General features: G+C 36.4%; 2 protein-coding genes across 2 annotated transcripts; both read left to right on the forward strand.

Annotated features, from left to right (window-relative positions):
• Nucleotides 1-329: 329 nt before the first annotated feature.
• LOC145604876 (uncharacterized) lies at nt 330-13,811 on the forward strand. Its single transcript, XM_081660863.1, has 24 exons — nt 330-524; nt 896-1,338; nt 2,899-3,047; nt 3,622-3,861; nt 4,292-4,401; nt 4,510-4,587; nt 4,670-4,770; nt 4,908-5,002; nt 5,081-5,172; nt 6,541-6,644; nt 6,721-6,798; nt 6,961-7,039; nt 7,352-7,520; nt 8,405-8,475; nt 8,894-8,974; nt 9,080-9,150; nt 9,443-9,539; nt 9,631-9,690; nt 10,029-10,083; nt 10,166-10,563; nt 10,643-11,962; nt 12,041-12,601; nt 12,732-12,787; nt 13,223-13,811. The coding sequence occupies exons 2-24, from the start codon at nt 920-922 to the stop codon at nt 13,416-13,418; spliced, it is 4,680 nt and encodes a 1,559-aa protein (XP_081516989.1). The 5' UTR covers nt 330-524; nt 896-919; the 3' UTR covers nt 13,419-13,811.
• A 6,620-nt stretch (nt 13,812-20,431) lies between these two features.
• LOC145604885 (ribosomal RNA small subunit methyltransferase-like) lies at nt 20,432-23,063 on the forward strand. Its single transcript, XM_081660870.1, has 2 exons — nt 20,432-20,837; nt 22,145-23,063. The coding sequence occupies exons 1-2, from the start codon at nt 20,535-20,537 to the stop codon at nt 22,931-22,933; spliced, it is 1,092 nt and encodes a 363-aa protein (XP_081516996.1). The 5' UTR covers nt 20,432-20,534; the 3' UTR covers nt 22,934-23,063.
• The last annotated feature ends 214 nt before the right edge of the window (nt 23,064-23,277 follow it).

The raw sequence follows: 23,277 nt of genomic DNA on the forward strand, positions 1-23,277 counted from the left end.
AAGAAGTGATAAATCGTATCTATCAAATCGTATTAACTTTGAGATTATTTTGGATCAAGATTTTATTCTTAGGGAAATTTTGATCATTTTAAATACCTAAATAGTATTGGATGTGAGATCATTTTGGATTGAGATCATTTTGGATTGAGATTACTCATATGGAAACTTTGATCATTTTTAATTCCTAGTATGTTACAAAGATAATTATTGGTCATGTAAATAAATCACGTTTCAACAATGAAAATAATTCATTTGTAAATCAAGATTAATATTTTCATTTCATTTCACCATCGTAATTAGCCCCAAATCCCAGATTTCGACAAAAATCGTAGTTTACTGTTCTCCCTCTTCCTACAACACAATCCAAAACTTGCAATGCCCTGAAATTCGTACCACCATCACCTGAACTTAAAATACCCTTCATTTTCTCTCTCCTAAACCCCCGTTTTCCGGAAACCCTTCTTTTCCTTCACACCCAAATTTGCCTTTGTTCTGGGTTTTCTACAACGATTCTGGTGAATTAGGTAATTACCCATTTGATAATTTTTGCACTTTCAATTTGGTTTTGTTGTAAATCGTTCAATTATTTTTGTGGGTAGTTTGAATTTCTGTTTCATTGAGTTTTTAACCAAAGTATTGAATTGATTAGGGTTTGTTCTAGTGATTATTTGGACGAAATTTATGTGGGATTTTTTGCTGACTTGGGATTAATTAGAGGGTTAAAGTATGAAACTGTCAAATTTTGAGAGAAAGCTAAAGTTGTAAAGTTTAATTTGAGCTAGTTGATAATAGTTAAAGCATAAATTTATTTACAAGAGACCTTCAATATCATTTCAATCTGAAAGGTGTTTGATACTCATAGTTGTGACTGGAGTTTACTTTCTGATTGCTTCAGGTGGTTTTTGTTGGTCATGTAATCATGGATGTTAGAAACTATACATCCACTGATTATATGTCTTCTGTTCATTTAAAAACGTCGAATATTTCGAAGAAGGTGGCAGATAATCGTCACCTTGAAGGGCGGGAGAGAGTTACTGGCCCTGCTGTTGTTGATAGAGTGCCAGAAAGTTCTCTCTCTGAAGGGCGAGGACGAGTCAATGGTCATGCTGTTGCAGGTGATGTTGATATTGATCTTAGGGAAATATACTTTTTGGTCATGCAATTTCTATCAACTGGACCATGCCAGAAAACTTTTGCACAGTTGTCGAACGAACTTATGGAGCATCAGCTCTTACCCAGAAGGTATCATGCTTGGTATTCAAGATCTGGGATTCAAAGTGGGGAAGAGAATGATGATGGTGTCTCAGTTCCTTTGACGTTTGAGAAACTTCTGCATAGGTATGCGAGTAATAGTTCAATGTTGCTTTGTTTTTGCCCTGTTATATGTTTTACGAGGGTTTCACATGGAAACTGTTTAAATGCACTCATCAATATAATGCATAGTGAATCTAGTATTAGTTTTTTTGTAAGTATTATTATATCAACATTGGTTATATTTGTTATTACTATTACCATTATCGGTGGTAATTTTTATTTTATATAGGTACGTGAGTTATAGTTCAATATTGCTTTGCGTTTAGCCTGCTATATATTTTTAGAAGGGTTTCACATGGAAACTGATTAAATACAATCATCAATATAATGCTCAGTCAATTTAGTATTAATTTTATTTTAAGTATTATAATATCAACATTAGTTATCTTCGTTATTTCTATTACCACTTTTGTTCTTGTTTTTACTTTATATAGGTACATGAGTAATAGTTCAATATTGCTTTGCGTTTAGCCTGCTATATGTTTTACAAGGGTTTCACATGGAATCTGGTTAAATACGCTTTATCAATATAACACGTAGTGAATCTAGTACTTCCTCTATTCTCTTTTAAATGCAACACTTCTCATTGCACGTTTGCCAATGCGTTCTTTCAATCATTAGTATCTTTTATTACTAATATGGAAAAAAATGATATTAATAAAATATAAACCGCGATGAATCTAATAAGATCCCACATGACAATATTTTTCCTTACCAAAAATTTTAAAAACTAGTCAAAGACTCAAAGTGGAGTATATGAATAGTGTAAAAGTCAAAGTGTTGCATTCTAAAGAAAACTGAGGAAGTATTAATTTTATTGTAAGTATTATAATATCAACATTCGTTATCTTCATTTTCGAATCCGGGGATCAAGAGCGTATTTTTGATGAGGCCAGAAACATTACCAATTGAAGCCATGTTTCATTGAAGTTAGGATGGAATGTCTATCTGTGGTGAAATTATAATATATTTAACACTACATAAGTTTCATATGTTCTTAACATCGTCCGATTTTATATGTTCCATAATAATCTTAGCATACTCCGTATCTACTTTACTCCATTTTGGCAAACCCTTTTACCACCAATAACTACACCTTTCCACTTTTACTTAATCACCATTTTTCTTACACCCACCCATCTATTTACATTCTCTTACTGTATCCATCTTTCTCTACACCCACTCACCTAACTTTACTATCTCTCTCTCCTGCCTTAATTTTTTGTTCAAACAGTAAATGTTAAAAACATTATGAAACCGAGGTAGTATGTATGGAAGCTCAGCCTGGAAATGAGTGTAATGGTAAATGATGAGCTGCAGCAAAAATGGTTATCTTTAAGATCACTGGTTTTGTCGAATGTTTCAGTTTTTGGTTGAAAAGTTATTCATGTTTTCTCTCTGGATAAGAGGTTATATTATAATGTTAGGTTATTGAAATTTACATGTGAATTTTACTGATATAGTAGACAATATATTATCTTTTTAAATAATTTTTTAACTGTATATCTTGTTATTTAGAAGTTACTGATTTCTATAGATTGCGGCTTGAGGTCTGAGTGTTTTTCCACCCTTTCCTGTGAACAGGTATTCCCACATCGCAAAAGACCATTTTGTTAGGCTTTTGAAACAGCTGATGCTTTGTTCCCCTTCTCCATCTCTTGGCATGGGCCATGGTCCAAATGCTGCTGATGTTCCTACTTTGTTGGGAACTGGTTCCTTTTCTCTTCTGAACTGTATGGTCACTAAACTGCTTTGCTGTATTTTTTTTAGATTTCTTTTTCATAATAGTTTGTCTGATTTTGTTGCGAGAATTTGTGGCTGTGTGGAACTGAAATTCTATTCCCACCTTATGTCTTAATTCTTATGCACCAGCTCATCTTACAATTTTTGTAGAAGACTATCATGTCTTAGAAACCTATAATCATTAATACAGTAGTTGGTTAACATTGGAAATTTGTGTTTGTGTCATTATGCAATCATGTCCAAGGCTCAAATTTTGTTTCTTATCCACTTGAAAACAGAGAAAATTTCAGACCTGATTTTGTTCTTCAGGGAATGCCTTTTTTTTTGTTCATGCCTTGAAAATTATATACTGCTATTATAAGATATTGCTGTCATATCTGACATCCTAAACATTTCATTAGCTCTTTTACTGGAACCATAATTGTTAGTTTTGAGGTGAACTGTTCTTCACAAGAAACAACTTATTGCACCGAAGGCATGTTAATTTTTGGCTCATATTATTGTGTAAAACGTTTATGTTCAATGCTTGACCGATAAGTTTATGGTGATGGTCTCTGCTCTCAGGTGATAGAAATTCAGTGGATAAACAAGTCAAGCTTCTGCCGCGTTACTTGCGCTGGCCTCATATGCAGGTTGATCAAGTACATGGATTGCATTTGAGGGCCATCGGTGGGGGCTTTACCCGACACCATCGTGCTCCATCGATACATGCTGCTAGTTATGCCATTGCGAAGCCATCAACTATGGTGCAAAAGATGCAGAATATAAAGAGGCTTAGAGGACACCGGAATGCTGTTTATTGTGGTAACTTTCTCATCATGTTTGAGTTTGTGCTCGCAGCTTGCATATATGTGGATATGATTGGAAATGCGTGTGCTTGTAAAGTTGTGATGTCTCATGACAACAGTGAAGAAGATAATGATTCACATGATTCTGTTTGTATGATTTGAGTGGGCAATATCTAGTTTTGTACGCTAAAGCTATACTTTATACTGTATGTATGTGAGTTTATTATTCCTTCCTCTGAATCCTCCTCGGCAGAAGTGACCTGTTGTTCTATTGTAATTGATCTTTCATAGTTTCATTATCTCACTCAAACATTCGTATTTTTAGCTGTTGCATATTCACTGTTTATCTATTTGGCTTCATCTTGCTCCCGTTATGTCACCTTTGTAATTTTTTGGGGCTATATTATGACTGTAACATAACTAATATTGCTGTTTCTGTTTTGTAGCCATATTTGATCGAGCAGGCAGGCATGTAATTACTGGTTCTGATGATCGCCTTGTAAAAATTTGGTCAATGGAAACTGCATTTTGCCTGGCTAGTTGCCGTGGGCATGAGGTGAGTTGACTGCTTTCTGCCTTGCTTGGACCTAAGTAATTTAATTTGAATTGATTATTTATTAGACATGCTTATGATGAATTTAAATGAACTCCTTATTTATGCAAGGGGGATATCACTGACTTAGCTGTTAGCTCAAACAATGCTTTGGTGGCATCTGCTTCAAATGACTTTGTCATCAGAGTGGTGAGTCTCCTACTTCCAGCTTGGTAATCTTGGCCATTACTTTCATTAGTTGCTGAGTATTAGTTTTTTTGCAATTCAACAGTGGCGTTTGCCAGATGGGCTCCCAATTTCAATATTGCAAGGCCATACTGGTGCCGTTACTGCAATTGCATTCAGTCCCAGGACCGCATACCAACTTTTGTCGTAAGTTCTATTTCCAGATGAGTTTAATATAGAAGTTTTTTTTCGAATTCTTTTATCTGGAGTTTTTAGGAGTGGATAATTCTGTAATTTTTAATTTACTCCACTTTAAAGCAGACTCACGTGAGATTGTCTTGCAGATCGTCTGATGATGGAACCTGTAGGATTTGGGATGCAAGGAATTCACAGTTTAAGCCTCGAATCTATGTGCCAAAGCCTGCTGACGCTGGGACTGGTTAGTTTATCATATATATTTCTTGTATTTTACTGTAATTGGAGGTTTGTGATTTTATTGAAATCTGCTCATTTGCAGGTACAGCTCAGCAGAGCCATCAAATTACATGCTGTGCATTTAATGCTAATGGAACCGTCTTTGTGACTGGTAGCTCTGATACTTTTGCAAGGGTAAATTTTTACTATCTATTTATGTTTTAGGTTTTGACTATCTGGCATGCAGCACTTATTGATGTGCATTTCCTAACATATCCTTGGTTAAGAACTATACAGCTATTCTTGTCAATTTGTCATATACTTTTAAGGTCCAGTTCATTTGACCTTTTTGAGATACACATCTTAATCTTTAGATAATAAAGATCATTAACTGCACAATGGTAAATAATCGCTGTTTTTCAATGTTTGAACTAAAAAATTATTCACGTGGAATCAAATTACAAGACTTGCAAGTTGCAACTTGAAGTATTTGGAGCAGGAGAAAGATTAATGCCATTTAGTGGCTTTGGCAGATTTTGAATCCGCAAGTTGGTGGTGGCTTTGTAACTGCTGGTAGTGAATTTTATTGGTTGAGAAGCTGACTGGAGGGAAAAGAAAGAATTAAATTGTCAGGTGAGAGGAAGGGATGACAGAGATAGAGTCACTGGAGAAATGTGTTGGCAACTGGCAAGCTACTTATGCTCAATATTTTTATGGAGCATTAGAGCTTACAGGCTTCTATCATATTTTGTGATAGTCATTCAACTTGTTACTTAGGAAACATACGCGACTTTGACTGGAAGTGAGTGAATTGGAGAGGTTAATATGGAGTTATATGCTCGTCCTCCAACTTCCCTGCTTAAAGTTGTCCTCCTGTTACCACTTACCTCTCCTCAACTTCATATATCTAATCATTCTCCTGCTGCATCTTTTTTTTTATTGTTTTAAAAACCTTTGAGCACTCATTCTTATTGCTCCAACTGCTTTCTTAAGAATGGTTTTGGGTTTGAGATCATTTCAACAAATCATCTGAAACGTAGGTTGTGAAGTAGGAAGGGTTGGCTTGAAGGAAAAAGATTGAAGATCAATGTTGGGAAAGAATGAAGTAAAAGAAAGGACAGTAATTGCTTGTTGGGCTTTTAAAAGAAGGAAAAGGGATGGAAGTAAGTTAAAGTCACCTGAAAGTGGGATTAGGGTTTGGTTGCTCCCCACAATAATTATTAAGTTACTTCACAAATTTTTATTGTAAAAGATACTTTCTTATGCTAAATCTTGTCATCATCCGATCCAAGATAAGAAGTGTGTTAGCTAGCTGGATCCAGTCCAAAATACTGCTAAAAATCATTCCAGATGGCAAATAGTGATATTTCCAGCACTAGAACTTCGTGCATACAAAAGCTGTTCGCAACTTGAGAAAGAACGGATCAAATGTTTTCTGTATAATGTATTTCGTCGGTTCCATCTTATATTCCATTCTTAGAGCTAGTGACTGATATTATATCCTGCATTTTTCTGAATTACGAATGGGCATCTATGTATATATACTAAATTTTCTTGCTGCAGGTTTGGAATGCTCCCAAGTTCAGTCCTGATGATTCATATCAACCATATAATGAAATTGATCTGTTACGAGGACATGAGAATGATGTCAATTATGTGCAATTTAGGTCTGTCAATTACTCTAGAAAAATATATTCACCTTTAAGGAAATTATTTCTGAAGAAATTCTCTTCTTGATTGCAGTGGCTGTGCTATTACTGCAAGATCAGTCACTAGTGATGCTCTTAAGGAGGAACAATCACTAAAATTCAAAAATTTGTGGTGGGTACTTGTGGCTATGATATCTGGTTATGATCCATGTTGGCATGTTCCAGTCCTGTTTTAAATGCTATTGAGCTTGAATCACTGTTCTAGTCGGTGCCCCAAGATCCCAACACCCTACCAAGAGGATTTTCTTGATCTTTTGTTTATTTGTGTTTTCAGGTTCAGTCATGATAACATTGTAACATGTTCTCGTGATGGAAGTGCAATCATTTGGGTGCCAAGGTCGCGTAGCTCACAAGTGAGTTTCCCAATTTTTGAGATTAGCTTTCTCTTTAAATAAGTTTTCTAGAATCTGCCTAGTTCGTGTTTTAGGATGCACTAACAAGTTTGGAGTGGAAGAAGGGTTACATCTGGAAAATTTTGTTCATGGCTTTAAGTTTTTTCTCACTTTCTTTTACGCTTTAGTTTTCTATGCTTTATGATGCCATTTCTCTTCTTTGAGGAGTGGGGGTAAGTTGTGTTTCTTGTTACATGTAAAGAATATCTTTTTGATGATTTGTAGTTTCCACACATGAATTAACTTCAGTCATTAATTGTTTGACTCTCAAAGGGAAAAGTTGGGCGGTGGACTAAGGCGTATCATCTCAAGGTACCCCCTCCACCACTGCCTCCACAACCACCTCGTGGGGGACCACGTCGGAGAATCCTTCCAACTCCTCGTGGAGTAAATATGATTGTCTGGAGTCTCGATAATCGTTTTGTGCTTGCTGCTATTATGGGTAACTTTCTTTTTGTTGTTTTGATTAAAGAAGGGCTAAGGCTTCTGAGTGTTATCTTTATTTTTCTTCCTTGATTACATGTTTCTTAGGCAGAATGAATTTTTTCTAATGTCTGGTGTTATTGGAAAACATTTGTGGATTTGTCTGCTTCCACTTCTTTGAATAATAATTGAGGTTACAGTTACAAGTTTTAGCAAACAATTAAGCAATTAAATAACCATTTTTTAGTAATCTATCTTATTTTTGATATCAGTAGACTTCTAATGTTTTAAAAAAGTAATTGAGACTTTTATTGTACTTCCTTTGTTACCCTAATATTGCAACAAGGAGAGAAGACATGGAATTTAAGATGAGGAGAGAAATAAAGATAGGGACCCATGTGATAAGTAGAGAGATAGAGAGAGAATGTGCAAGTATTGTATATGTCTAAAATTTTCAATTTTTTGTGAAACTTCCTAAAATGGTAATAGTTGTAATATTAGGGGAACGAAGAAAGCAATATTTAATGGTAGAGTGGTATATGATAAATTTATATGTCAAATGTAATGAAATTCATTTTATTAAAAAAGTTGCGAAGTATGATGCACAGGCTTGGATTTGGGTGTCGTGTCCGACACGGTGTTGAATCCTTCGACATTTAAGGTTTTATGAAAATTCATACAAGGCCATTATATATCTGGGTGTCGTATTGTGTCAAAGTGTCGAGGATCAGGCACTCGACATACAGCAGGGTGTCAGAGTAACATAGGTTGATAGTTAAATTGCCTGCTTCTTTAAAGGTTATTAATTGCATAAATGAATATGATTGACTGAACCGTTTAGCTTAAAACCCCTACATAGCAGCATCTAATTTGCTCTGACTTCTTTTTTTTTTTGGTTTGCAGATTGCAGAATATGCGTATGGAATGCTGCAGATGGAAGCTTAGTGCATTGTTTGACCGGTCACACTGAATCTGTGAGTGCTGGTTAACTTATTTTGTGATACTAATTATTTCTTTAACGAGTTTTTTTTTGTAAGCATACATAACATATCATTTCATCACATGCGTAAAAAGTGGAAGCTATGACTTTTGGAGATAAGTAGAATTTTGTGCAACTGTTGTTACTTATCTTTGGAAGGTTGCTTTAAAAGGATGCTGTGAAGCCCAGACTATTTTATAGCTAGAATCATCAACTGTGATACTTCTAGATGCTATATAAGCTATTCTATCCCCCAGTAAATTACTGGTTAACACAGTTCCAGAGATAACACTTGGGTTCCATTCTAATCACAAACCACAGAATCGCTTTGTATGGGAAATATCTAGTTTTCCCTTGTACTGAAGTTGGGTCTGCCGCAAGTGTTTGATATAATTATCTTCTCTCATTTTCAGACATATGTTTTAGATGTGCACCCCTTCAATCCTCGGATAGCTATGAGCGCTGGTTATGATGGAAAAACCATAATTTGGGATGTAAGTCCAACACCCCCCCCCCCAAAAAAAAAAAAAAAAAAAAAAATCTATTTCCTTGCATCTTTTAATTTGCTTAATCAATTTATTTGGTGCTTTGAACTTCAGATATGGGAAGGGACTCCAGTTCGGGTATTTGAAATCGGACGTGGTAAATTGGTTGATGGAAAATTCTCTTCGTAAGTGAAAACTATTATTATTGTTGTTATTATTATTTTATTATTATTATTTATTTTATTTTATTTATTTAATTTTTTTTAAATATTTGTAAGAAGAGTTCAATTCCATCTGGTTGTGATAATTCAATATGTCACTTGTCCTCTAGTGAACTCATCTTGGATTCATAATTAAAATTAAGTTCATGCTTTTTATCCATCATTTGTAGTGTTTCTTTTTGTTGATATCTACTTGCATTTTCTGCAACTTTATATCTGTCATACAATGATGTAAACTATGCTGTTTGTGAATCAGAGATGGGACATCAATTGTGCTCTCAGATGATATTGGCCAGATATACCTGTTAAACACCGGGCAAGGGGAATCTCATAAAGATGCCAAATATGACCAGGTGTTGTTTTATCATGCCTGGTCTTTGCGTGTTCTTTCAAATAAAGATTTACATGCTTGCATCATGATGATTGCATCTGCTATTCTTACAGTTCTTTTTGGGAGATTATCGTCCTCTTATCCGCGATGCTCTAGGGAATGTTCTTGACCAGGTCAGAGAAAAGTTATTTTCTGTAGTCTGTACACATTATACCATACACTAGACGATCATTATATATGTGTTCGTGTGCTTATTATATGTTATGGTTGATTCTCTGAAATATCTAAATATTATGATCTTTGCAATACGTGTCATTCTTTTGCACTAATGTTGGCTTCAGGTTAAGAAGTAAGAGATTTTTTTTTTGACAAATGCGCTACTTTAGATTTATCTTTTGTTATACTGGATTTGTCACTTGTGAGAACCTATCTTTGTAAACGTTAATTTATTGAAGACTAACTTTTGACAAGTAATATGTAACGCTATGGTCATTGTGGATGTACAATGCAGGAGTCGCAGTTTAGTCCATACCAAAGAAATCTTTTGGACCCTCTTTGTGACTCAAGTGAGCTTAAAATAATTTAATATATTATGCATCTTCTCTGTTTCTGCCCCCATTGTGTTGAGAAAACGGATTGTAATTTCAGGCATGATCCCATATCCTGAACCTTATCAAAGTATGTACCAGCGCCGGCGTCTTGGAGCACTGGGTGTAGAGTGGCGTCCATCTAATATAAGATTTGCTATCGGTCCGGATTTCAGCTTAGGAGAAGATTACCAGATGATGCCTTTGCCAGATCCTGAAGCGATTATTGATATTCCAGAACCTTTGGATGTTGCTCTGTGGGAACCAGAAAATGAAGTTATGACTGATGACGCAGATTCAGAATATGATGCAGCGGAGGAATATTCCAGTGCCAAAGAGCAGGAAAGTTTAGGGACCAGCTCCTACGATGATACGGATTATGATGCGGAGAATAATGATGTTAAGCAAAGGCAAAAAGACGCCCTTCGTCGATCCAAAAGGAAGAATGAGAGAGCGGAAGTAAGTCTTGTTTTCCTGATGTATGTTACTTTTTTCTCCTTCTGAAATTTACTCAGGATGATATTTTGTTGTTTCTTAGGCTGAGTTTACTGCTTCTGGGAGACGCATTAAGAGGAAGAGTGTGGAAGCTTCCAACAGATCTTCTGAGAATCGTAGGGGTAAGAAATTAAAGAATGTTCGCAAGGCTTCAAAAAAGCCGTCTAGTAAAGCTCAACTATTCAGACCTCAAAGAGCTGCAGCTAGGAATGCAATGAGTGTATTTTCTAGAATCCCTGAGACATCTTCTCTTGGTGAGGATGAGGAGGATGGTTCTGAAGGAGATTCTTCAGACAGTCAATCAATTTCTCAAGATTCTGAAATTGGAGTGTATGAGCCTGCTTGGGATCTTCAGAATACCTCAGGTCAAGGTGGAGAAAAAATTCCCTTTCATGAATCTGCTGCTGTAATGGATCCAATTGAGCCGTCTGAAGCTCAGACATCTGTTGGAAATAAAAAGAAATTGGTGCTTAAATTAAGTGTCCGTGATACGAAAAATTCCTGGTCTAGAAGTGATAACCAAAGAATGTTGGAATCTTCATCTTCTTTATCTCAGGCAGCGGAACACAAGCAGCGCAGCTTTGGCGACGAGGATGTGGATTTACATCCTCTTACTGCTACTGACCAAAAGCCATCTCAAAGTGTAAACAGAGTCACAATCAAGTGTAAAGGCCTGCTAGAAAAAACAAGTTCTGCTGGAAGCGACATCCCTGTGGAAGCCTCTTGTAGTAGATGGCTTGAAAGTGGTTCTAATGGAAATGGTGATGGCTATTCTGTAGAAAATGCTGTCGAATTCAGTAATGGTAACTCTCATGATTTGGAAGAGACTGTTCAGCCAGTACCAAGACCACCAACCAGAATCAAGATTAAATCCAGTGGAATCTTGAAGCAAGAGAAAAATCCTAGACTAAAATTGGTTACTGGAATAAAAAAGCTGGGCGGTACTGATGATTCTTCAGCATCATATATAGCTAGCTATGCTGGTGGTGTGGAAGAGAATAATTACAATACTGGTTACTATGAGAACTATTCTGGTGTTGATTTTCCTGATGCTGAAACTGATGTAGTACGCCGAACTAGGTCTATGGAGATTAAAGCAAGCACTTGTGAAGCTGGAAGAGGATGCCGTACGTTGAAGCTGCGGAAGAGTGACAGATCAGCAGAGTCATCAAAGATTTCTGATAAATCTTTAAGGTCTGCTAGAAGTAGGCATGACACCTTTTTTGAAGATGGCCAGGGCCCTCCAAGTACAAGTCTGTCTAATGCTGCTGTTGGGAAGATATCTTGGCTAATGTTGTCTGAGCATGAACCAGGTTATCGTTATATTCCCCAGCTTGGGGATGAAGTAGTATACTTGAGACAGGTAATTCCATTGAGTCATATCTCATTGTTTTGGATTCTGTACTTGTATTATGAAATTAATGCTTTCACTGATTTTCAGGGCCATCAAGAATATATAGAAAAATATGCTCCACATGAAAGAGGTCCTTGGAATACAATGAAGGGACGGATAAATGATGCTGAGACCTGCCTGGTTGAAGGCCTTCATTATGCCTATGTTCCTGGTTCCGGAGAGAGCTGTTGTAAGCTCACACTTAAATTCATAGACGATTCTTCAAGTGTTTTTGGCAAACCATTGAAGTTGACTCTTCCAGAGCTGCTTCATGCCCCTGATTTTTTGGTTGAGAAAGCATGGTATGATCTTGCTGTCAGTAGAAATTGGACTCCTGGGGATACTTGCTCAGTATGGTGGAGGCATGAAGATGGAGAAGGCGGCAGCTGGTGGGAAGGTCAGATAGTTGATGCAAAACCAAAATCTGTTGACTTTCCAGACAGTCCATGGGAAAGATATGCTGTTCAGTACCTGGGTGATCCTGCTATTGAGTTGCACAGTCCATGGGAACTGCACAATCCTGAATTTCGGTGGGAGCCTCCACATATTGATTTTGATACAAGAAACAAATTTCTTGATTATCTTTCTAAATTAGAGAGGAGGAGACAGGTAATCCATTTCCCTTTCCAAAGATTATGTTTAGAATTATTATTGTTCTGCAAGGAAGAGAAGTCAATGCATTGATGATATTTCTGGAAAAAGAAATAACCTTGTCTTGTTTGATTTGTAAAATTTATAGGACTATGGTATGGTCAATTTGGAGCAGGTCTCTCACAGGCCAGATTTCTTAAACCGGTAAGTCTTTGTTCATGTTCACCCTTAGCTTTTCTTCAGGTGTATACCAACTCTCCTCAAGAAAGTATATAGTGGTCATCCATTTGTGTGGGTATTACAAAATTACTTTGATCTTAGGACACTAACCAAGTGGAAATATAAAGTAGTGTTGATACAGTCATAAGCTTATGGAAGCCCTAAAAAATAAAAAATACATTTAGATAATAGACACCAAGGGAAGAGCAAGCCTATCCCTAGATACCAAGCATGTGATCTCATCATCAATTTCCAGGCAATCTGGTTAGCGAGTTCACTGCCTTTGACATTCTCAGAACTCCTGATTGTCTAGATTTTCTGATATAAGTTTTGCTTAGAGGTGTGACAAAACCAATTTGTCTATCAAAATTGCCTGTGATTGTTTTGAATTCCACACTTATTTTAGTTTTTTGGGTGCAGGTTTCCAGCCCCTTTGTCATTGAATGTGGTTCGATCTAGGCTGACAAACAATTATTATCGAAGTGAAAAAGCAGTAAAACATGATATCAATGTGATGATGTCCAATGCTATGTCATATTTTGCGAAGAATGCAGGAGTTTTCAAGAAGATGAAACGCATGGATGACTTTTTTGAAAGAACATTGTCAAACTTGTGAAACACATTTTTTTGAGATTTAGGTTACATCACCAGACCACATTTTTTCAGTTCTCCCCAGATTTTGTTTAGGCAGGGTGTACCAGAGACCTTGTTCTTGTATGCATACATTGCAGTTTCACCCTTTAAGCTAACAGGGACCGTCTTTCTTTAACTATAGAGCTCTGAGTTGCTCCTAGAAGCTTCGGAATGTGTACGATGCATCTGGTGTAAATTTTACTTCACTTGGTACTAGACCCTGCTGAAGTTGGTGCTATTTCTGAGCTGTCATAGACAAATGAATAACTCTCTATTAATACAAATTGCTATAATTTATATTGGCTAGTAATCCTTAGCATGGGCAAGCCTACATGTCTGATGCCCTTTTTATTATTTATAAATTTTGTTTCTTACATTTGATGAGGCATACTTTACAGTAAACCCTTGCTTAAAACCAGATAAATCTGCCTATGTTCTTTCTTTCTTTGCTTTTTTAGTCTGAAAAAAATAGATGTAAACCAGGCATATTTTTCATGGGGGGTAAGTTACTTTGGGGTAACCGGGTAAGGATCCTATGTTCTTTTCCTTAGCTCAAGTGTTCAGAGCGCCAGATATTTGGCCAAAAGTACTGTAAAAGTTATGGTTTTGGTTAAACCAAGACACCTGTTACTTCAAATTTGACACGTCTATAGTTAAATAAACTAATGTACATTAAACAATAACAATGTGATATCTTAAGCACACTCATAAAAGTAAAGAAGACCAGCTTACCTTGTGGACTAGTGGTAAGAGAATGAAACCTCTGAAGTCTAGGTCCAGGGTTCAAGCATTGGTACCACCTCTCTTTCTCTCTTCTCTCATAAAAGTAAAGAAGACTCTAAATGGTTCCCACGTGTCTTGGGATTGACTAGGATGACTAACGAGTAGACTTGTAGGTATCATGTAAATTTATTAAAACAATGGCTCAGGAAAGACTCAAGTCCATATGTCTTCATGTTGTGTCATTTATGCTTACATATTATCAATTCGAATATTTGGGCCAGGTTTGGTGAGGTCGGGTAGGATTGACTCTATTTGAAATTTGATTTATTCTAAATTTTTGTGTGAGTACTAATAAATTGAATTTATTCAAATTAGCTCGTGTTTTGACACCTTTAGATTAGACCTGATCATAATGAGCCCATCCCGACATGATTAGTTTTTTTGAAAATTTTGTACTGGTTTAAAAAAGCAATTTTATGCATTTTTAGTTGATTTTTTTTGCATGATCCAAAATTGACCCGAAAAACCTGCACAACTCAAGTAATTTGGACGGGTTTGTGCACATAATTTCCAGCCCGACACGAATCCGGCCCGCCCCACCTAATGATCACCTCTAGAGCTATCAAAAGTTGACCCGACCCGAAACACCGACTCAAACCCGATTATTAACCAGACCTATTACTAACCCGACCCAAAAATTAAACCCGGTCTGTTACTAACCCGACTTGTTATTGACCCTACCTAAATTCAACCCAAATTGTTCCTGACCTGATTTCAAATTACCTTAAATGCAATTTAAACCACCTTATTATTGTTGATCAAAGCATTTTGTCTAGGGAGACCAAGTCGGTCCTTGCCAACAAAAGAAAGGAGAATCATCCTCAAATTTAAGAGTTAAATATAGTATATATTTGTTGTATGGTCAAAAGAGATAATTATCTTCCTAAATTATAAACTATAGTTTCCTAGTATATTGCCATATATATTATAGTCAAAGGAAATAATTAGGTTGAAAAAAATGATAATTATCTATTTATAGTTAGTTGAACCCGAATACGACCTGACTTGGAAATGACCCGACTTGGAAATGACCCGACCTGATTGTAACCTGCAAATTATTGACTTGAACATTACCCGATTTGAATCCGAGAATGACCCCACTTGGAAATGACCCAACCTGATTATAACCCGTAAATTATTGACTTGAGCCGAACAATTATGACAACAAATAATGATCATGTATGGTTCCAAACGACATTATATGACTCCGAGATGTATTCCATAGAATTTAAAGACTTTTGGATTCTGGGCCCCGAAAACTCCAAAAATTCTCAAAAAGCGTGGATATAGCCTTCAAATTTTGAATTCTTTGAATTTTTTTCGCCCATAAATAAAAACGGCCGAAATGTTTACCATGGTCTCTAATACCCTCCGGGAGTCCAATTGGGTGGGCGGAACCATCCAATTTGCCTTTAAACGACCAATTTACCGGTTTACAACTTGCGCCAGTTTCATTAACTCAAGTCTCCCACAAACATTTCTGACAACATAAAACGATCATATATGGTTCCAAACAGCATTATATAACCCCAAAATGTATCCCCTAAAATCTAAATATTTTTCAACACAGGACCCCGAAACCTCCAAAATTTATCAAAAAGTGTGGATACTAGTCTTCAATTTTGGACTTTTTTTTTTTTTTACTTTTTTCGCCCTGAATTAAAAATTGCCGAAATATTACCATGGTCCCTAATACCCTCCGGGAGTCCAATTGGGTGGGTAGAACCATCCTATTTGCCTTTAAACGATCAATTTACCGGTTTACAGCTTGCACCGATTAAATTAACTCAAGCATACTACGAACATTTATGACAACATATAATGATCATATATGATTTTAAACAACATTATATGACCCCGATATATATCCCCTTAAATCTCAAAACTTTTCGACACCGGGCATTTAAACATCCCAAATTTCTCAAAAAGCGTGAATTTCAATTATGGAATTTTTTTTACTTTTTTTCACCCGAAAATAAAAATTGCCGAAATGTTTACCATGGTCCCCAATATCCTCCGGGAGTCCAATTGGGTGGGTGAAACCAACCAATTTGCCTTTAAACGGCCAATTACCGGTTTACAACTTGCACAATTTCATAAAATCAAGCCTACCACAAACATTTATGACAACATATAATGATCATTTATGGTTCCAAACGACATTATATGACCCCGAGATGTATCCCCTAAAATATCATTTATTTTCGACACAAGCCATGAAACCTTCGAAATTTCTCAAAAAGCATGGATATTAGCCTTCAATTTTGGAATTTTTTTACTTTTTTTCGCCTGGAAATAAAAATTGCCGAAATGTTTACCATGGTCCCTAATACCCTCCGAGAGTCCAATTGAGTGGGTGGAACCATCCGATTGGCCTTCAAACGACCATTTTACCGGTTTACAACTTGCACCGATTTCATTAACTCAAGCCTACCACGAACATTTATGACAACATATAATGATAATTTATGGTTCCAAACGACATAATATGACCCCGAGATATATCCCCTAAAATTTTATTCTTTTCGACACCGAGCCTCGAAACCTTCGAAATTTCTATAAAAACATGGATATTAGCCTTCAATTTTGGATTTTTTTTTTTACTTTTTTCGCACGGAAATAAAAATTGCCGAAATGTTTACCATAGTCCCTAATACCCCCCGAGAGTCCAATTGGGTGGGTGGAACCATGCAATTTACCTTTAAGCGACCAATTTATCGGTTTACAACTTGCACCGATTTCATTAACTCAAGCCTACCACTAACATCTATGACAACATATAATGATCATATATAGTTCCAAATGTTATTATATGACCCCCCGCCCAGATGTATTCTCTAAATTCTCAAGACTTTGCGACATCGAGCACCGAAACCTCCAAAATTTCTCAAAAGGCGTGGACATTAGCCATCAATTTTGGAAAATTTTGACTTTTTTTCGTCAGAAAATAAAAATTGCAGAAATGTTTACCATGGTCCCTAATAACCTCCAATAGTCCAATTGGATGGGTTGAACCATCCAATTTGCCTTTAAACGACCAATTTACCGTTTTACAACTTGCACCGATTTCATTAACTCAAGCCTACCACGAACATGTATGACAACAAATAGTGATCATATATGGTTCCAAACGACATTATATGATCCCGAGATGTATTCCCTAGAGTCTCAAAGTTTTTCGATATCGGGCCCTAAAAACTCCAAAATTTCTCAAAAAGTGTGGATATTAGCCTTTAATTTTTTAATTTTTAGACTTTTTTTTCGCTTGAAAATAATAATTGTCGAAATGTTTACCATGGTCCTAAATACCCTTCAGAAGTCCAATTGGGTGGGTGGAACCATCCAATTTGTCTTTCAACGACCTATTTACCGGTTTATAACTTGCACCGATTTCATTAACTCAAGCCTACCACGAACTTTTTTAAACACAAATAATGATCATATATGGTTCCAAACGACATTAAATGACCCAGAAAAGTATCCCCTAGAATTTCAAGACTTTTTGACACTGGTTTCGATTTCTCTTAATTTTCTCAAAAAGCGTGAATATTAGCCTTCAATTTTGAAAATTTTGACTTTTTTTTTCGCTCAGAAATAAAAATTGCCGAAATTTTTACTATGGTCCCTAATACCGTCCGGGAGTCCCATTGGGAGGGTGGAACCATCCTATTTGCCTTTAAACGACCAATTTACCGGTTTACAACTTGACCCAATTTCATTAACTCATGCCTACTAAGAACATTTATGACAACAAATAATGATCATATATGGTTCCAAACAGCATGATATAACCGTGAGATGTATCCCCTAAAATTTCAAGACTTTTCGAAACCGGGCCTCGAATCCTCAGAAATTTCTCAAAAAGCGTGGATATTAGCCTTCAATTTTGAAATTTTTTGATTTTTTTTCGCCAAAAATAAAAATTGCCAAAATGTTTACCATGGTCTCTAATACCGTCTGGGAGTCCCATTGGGTGGGTGAAACCATCCAATTTGCCTTTAAACGCCCAAATTACCGGTTTACAACTTGCACCGATTTCATTAACTCAAGCCTACCATGAACATTTATGGCAACAAATAATGTTCATATATGGTTCCAAACAACATTATATGACCCCGAGATGTATCCCCTAAAACTGCAAGACTTTTCGACATCGAGCCTCGAAACTTCCATAATTTCTCAAAAAGCGTGGATATTAGTCTTCAATTTTGGAATTTTTTAACTTTTTTTTTGTCTGGAAATAAAAATTGCCGAAATGTTTACTATGGTCCCTAATACCCTCCGGGAGTCCAATTGGGTTGTTGGAACCATCCAATTTGCCTTTAAACGACCAATTTAATTACCGGTCTACAACTTGCACGGATTTCATTAACTCAAGCCTAATATGAACATTTATGACTACATATAATGATCATATATGGTTTCAAACGACATTATATGACCCTGAGATGTATCCCCTAAAATATTAATACTTTTCTACACCGGGCCCGAAACATCCAAAATTTCTCAAAAAGCGTGGATATTAGCCTTCAATTTTGAAATTTTATGATTTTTTTTTGCCCGGAAATAAAAATTACTGAAATGTTAACCATGGTCCCTAATACCCTTCGGGAGTCTAATTGGGTGGATGGAATCATCCAATTTGCCTTTAAACGACCAATATACTGGTTTACAACTTCTACCGATTTCATTAATTCAAGCCTACCACGAACATTTATGACAACAAATAATGATCATATATGGTTCCAAACGACATTATATGACCCTAAGATGTATCCCATAAAATTTCAAGACTTTTCAACACCGGGTCCCGAAACCTAAAAAATTTCTCAAAAAGCGTGGATATTAACCTTCAATTTTAGAATTTTTTTGACTTTTTTTGCCCGGAAATAAAAATTGCCAATATGTTTACCATGGTCCCTAATACCCTCCGGGAGTCCACATGGGTCTGTGGAACCATTCAATTTGCTTTTAAACGATCAATTTACCAAATTACAACTTGCACCGATTAACCGGTTTACAACAACCAATTTAATTAACTAACACCGAATCCGACTTGAACCGAAATTGACCCAAACCCATTTGAACCCGTCAAAACCCGAATTTAACCCGACTTGTTTCTAACCTGACCCATATTCAACCCGATTTTTTATTGACCCGACCCGAATTTTACCATACCTATTACTTACAGAACCCAAAAATTCAACCCGATATGTTACTAACCCGACATGAAATTAACACGACTTGTTATTAACCCGACCTAAATTCAACCAAATTGTTCCTAACCCGATTTCAAATCACCTTAAATGCAATTTAGACCACCTTATTATTGTTGATCAAAACATTTTATCTTGGGAGACCAAGTCGGTCGAGGCCAGCAAAAGAAAGGACCATCATCCTCAAATTTAAAAATTTAAGAGTTAAATATAGTATATATTTGTTGTATGGTCAAAGGAGATAATTATCTTCCTAAATTATAGACTATAGTTCCCTATTATATTGCGATATATATTATAGTTAAAGGAAATAATTAGCTTGATAAAAATGAAAAATATCTATTTATAGTTAGTTGAACTCGAATATGACTTGACTTAGAAATGACCCGACCTGATTGTAACCTGCAAATTATTTACTTGAACATAACCCGACTTGAATCCGAGAATGACTCGACTTGGAAATCACCCAACCTGATTATAACCCGCAAATTATTGACTTGAACCGAACCCGACTTGAAACCGAGAATGACCAGACTTGAAAATGACCCGACTTGATTATAATCCGCAAATTATTGTCTTGAATCAAACTCGAGAATGACCCGACCTGATTCTAACCCGCAAATTATTGACTTGAATCAAACCTGACTCGAACCCGAGAATTACCCTAACCCGTTTTAACCCGTGAAAAACCGAATGAAACCCGACCTATTGTTCACCCGGCCCGAATGTAACCCGACATGTTATTAACCCGACCCAAACCCGATAAGAAGTATGACCCGACGTGACCCGACTCAAGCATGACCCAACCCAAACCCGACCCGCATAGGTTATGGAATTAATCTGAATTGACCCAAACTGAGTTAACCTAACCCACTTTTACCCGACCGAAACCTGACCCGTTTACCCGAATTGACAGTTCTAAACTTCTAATCACCTCTAGTCCTCTACGGCTCTACTCTAGAATTCTAATACTTCGTATTAACAGCCCTAAGATACCCTTTCAAAACCCTAACATACAGCAACCAATGTACTACTATCAAACCTTAAACCTTTCAATCTCTAAAAACTGAGAACTTGTGAAGGTTTTTGACAGCACAAAAATGGCGGGCGGAAAAATCAGAAAAGAGAAGCAAAAGGGGAGCAACCATTTTCAAGGAGGAATACCCTTTCACAAATCAAAGGGACAACACATTTTGAAAAATCCAATGTTGGTTGAATCAATTGTTCAGAAAGCTGGTATTAAACCTACAGATGTTATTCTGGAAATTGGTCCAGGTACTGGTAATCTTACTAAGAAGCTTCTAGAAGCTGGCAAGAAAGTTGTTGCTGTTGAGTTGGATCCTCGTATGGTTCTTGAGCTTAAACGCCGTTTTCAAGGCACCCCTTTGTCTACTCGTTTAGAGGTTCTTTTTCCCACCCTTTTTTTTTTGTTAAAAGATTGGATTTTTTTTGTTTAGTTGATGGGATTTTTGGAGCTTGAATTTCCTATATATTTAATGGTTAGAAATTATAAATTTTCAAAGGAGAAAATTTGAATTTTTTTGGTTATTTGTTGTATTGGGCTTTTGCTGAGTTGCAAGAATGAAACTTGTGGAAGAAAATAGGGCAATTGGAGTTCTGTGATGCTGATTTGAACTCAATGTTGGGAATTAGGGCCTGTTCGTTATTGTTTTGAGTTTTTAGATTCTGAATTTTGTGAGACTTTTGATGTTTAATTGGAGGAAGTATTACCCAGTATGTATTATTTTGCTGTTATGATAACAATTGTTACAAGAACAAAGGAGGAATGAATTGGTGTGATATAATCATAAGCAATTGTTACAAGAACAAAAGAGGAATGAATTGGATTTTTCAAAAGGAGGTTATGTTGGGAATAGGGATTATATAGCTCCACTGTTTTTGGTTGTTACGGTTTTCGAGTTGTGTTTCGAGTTGAACTTCATTGTTTATGAGTTGCTATTGGGGCAAGTAGAGATGGATGAAATTTGAGGTCGACAATGAATGTCCTTTCATTGCTTTGAGGAGAAGGTGATAGATGATTCTATAATTAAAGTTTCATCAAAGAAGTTGATTGTGCAAATGGCAATTCATGTTCTTGTAGGTTCTAGAAGCAAAGAAATCTGGGAGCAATGTCATATTATCTTGTTTTGTATTGTGCAAACGGTTATGCAGGGCTCTAAAGTCCAAATAAATCATGTACTCCTATCGTTTTGTGGTATTGTGTTTGGCTGAAGACAAACCCGCACCTAGGAGAGAGGTAGACAGCATAGTTTATATAGGAGTAGCCCATTAAGCTTATTTATTAATCTCATTCTTTACTTTATCATTTTAAAATAAATCTCTTTTGTGCTCACCGCGAATTCCCATAGATGTGTATGGTAATGATCAGTGTGTTAAATCATGCACCTTTGGTTCCCAGAGAGCTTGCTACTGTGGTTTGCTCTGACCTTTCCTTGGAACAAAACAGAGTATCGTGACTGGCATATCTATTGCTTTCATCTTTACTTGTAGCCTAGTGAATTCTTTTTCTTGAGTTAATTGTTTAGTTTTTGAATTGATAGATGTTAACATTCAACTAGACAAGTTTGGATTACTTATCAGACTTAAAACTCTGCTTGATTTTGTGGCTTGACAAAAAAATAGAGCATTAATTTATGCAGCATCTTGATCAATTATGTCTTCCGGAGTACTGAAATTCTTTGTCAAACAGGTTATCCAAGGAGATGTTCTCAAGTGTGAACTTCCATTTTTTGATATCTGCGTTGCCAACATCCCTTACCAAATCTCTTCCCCGCTTGTGTTTAAGTTGTTGGACATCAATCAAAGGCAAAACTTCAGATGTGCAATTATAATGTTCCAAAGAGAATTTGCGATGAGGCTTGTTGCTCAACCAGGTGACAAGCTCTATTGCCGTCTCTCAGTGAACACTCAGCTCCTTGCTCGGGTCTTCCATCTCCTCAAAGTTGGGAAGAATAATTTCAGACCCCCACCTAAGGTCGACTCCTCAGTCGTTCGTATTGAACCAAGAAAGCCTCTTCCTATACCAGCTGGCAAACTTAAAGAGTGGAATGGTCTGCTCTCTTTATGTTTCAGCAGAAAGAACAAAACACTTGGATCAATATTTGGCCAGAAAAAGGTTCTTGAAATGTTAGAGAAGAACTACAGGACCTTAGAATCTTTGGGACAATTGATGAATGATTCAGAGGCAATTGATATGTCTGTCTTAGCCGATGAGAAAGACAATCAGGTAGACGAGGATGAAACTATGGAGGTGGATAATGGAAAAGCCGATGAAGATGAAATGGAGGTTGAAGTTTCAGATACTGACTCTGACAATGATATGCAAGCAAACGATCCTAATTTTAAAGCCAAGGTGATAGATGTGTTGAAGCAGTATGATTATGCAGACAAAAGATCGTCCAAGCTTACACAAAATGAATTCATACACTTATTATCGGTTTTCAACCAAGCTGGTATTCACTTCACTAGTAAAAAATAGTGATTCAATATGTAATTTATTTCCTTTTGATAAATACATGCACCCAATTTTGTTTCTTGCTTTCATTACCCCATACAATTTGTGATACCTCTAAACCAAAAATGCGAGTGGCAACAGTTTTGGAACTAAATAGTAGCAGAATCTGTTTTTCTTTGTATCTTCATTATCTTATATAACTGTTGAATGTAGTCTCCATAACAACGATCTTGGAAAAGAGTAGTCTCCATTCTATGTTTCCTTCACCTCTGCAACACCACCACCAGTTACAGAAATCACTTGGCGGCAAAGAGCCATGTGACCCTTGAGACTTTCATGAGGAAGATATATAGAGGCGGGAAAGAGCC

This window comes from Chenopodium album, chromosome 2 (assembly GCF_948465745.1).
Source record: "Chenopodium album chromosome 2, dcCheAlbu1.1, whole genome shotgun sequence".
NCBI classification, from domain to species: domain Eukaryota; kingdom Viridiplantae; phylum Streptophyta; class Magnoliopsida; order Caryophyllales; family Amaranthaceae; genus Chenopodium; species Chenopodium album.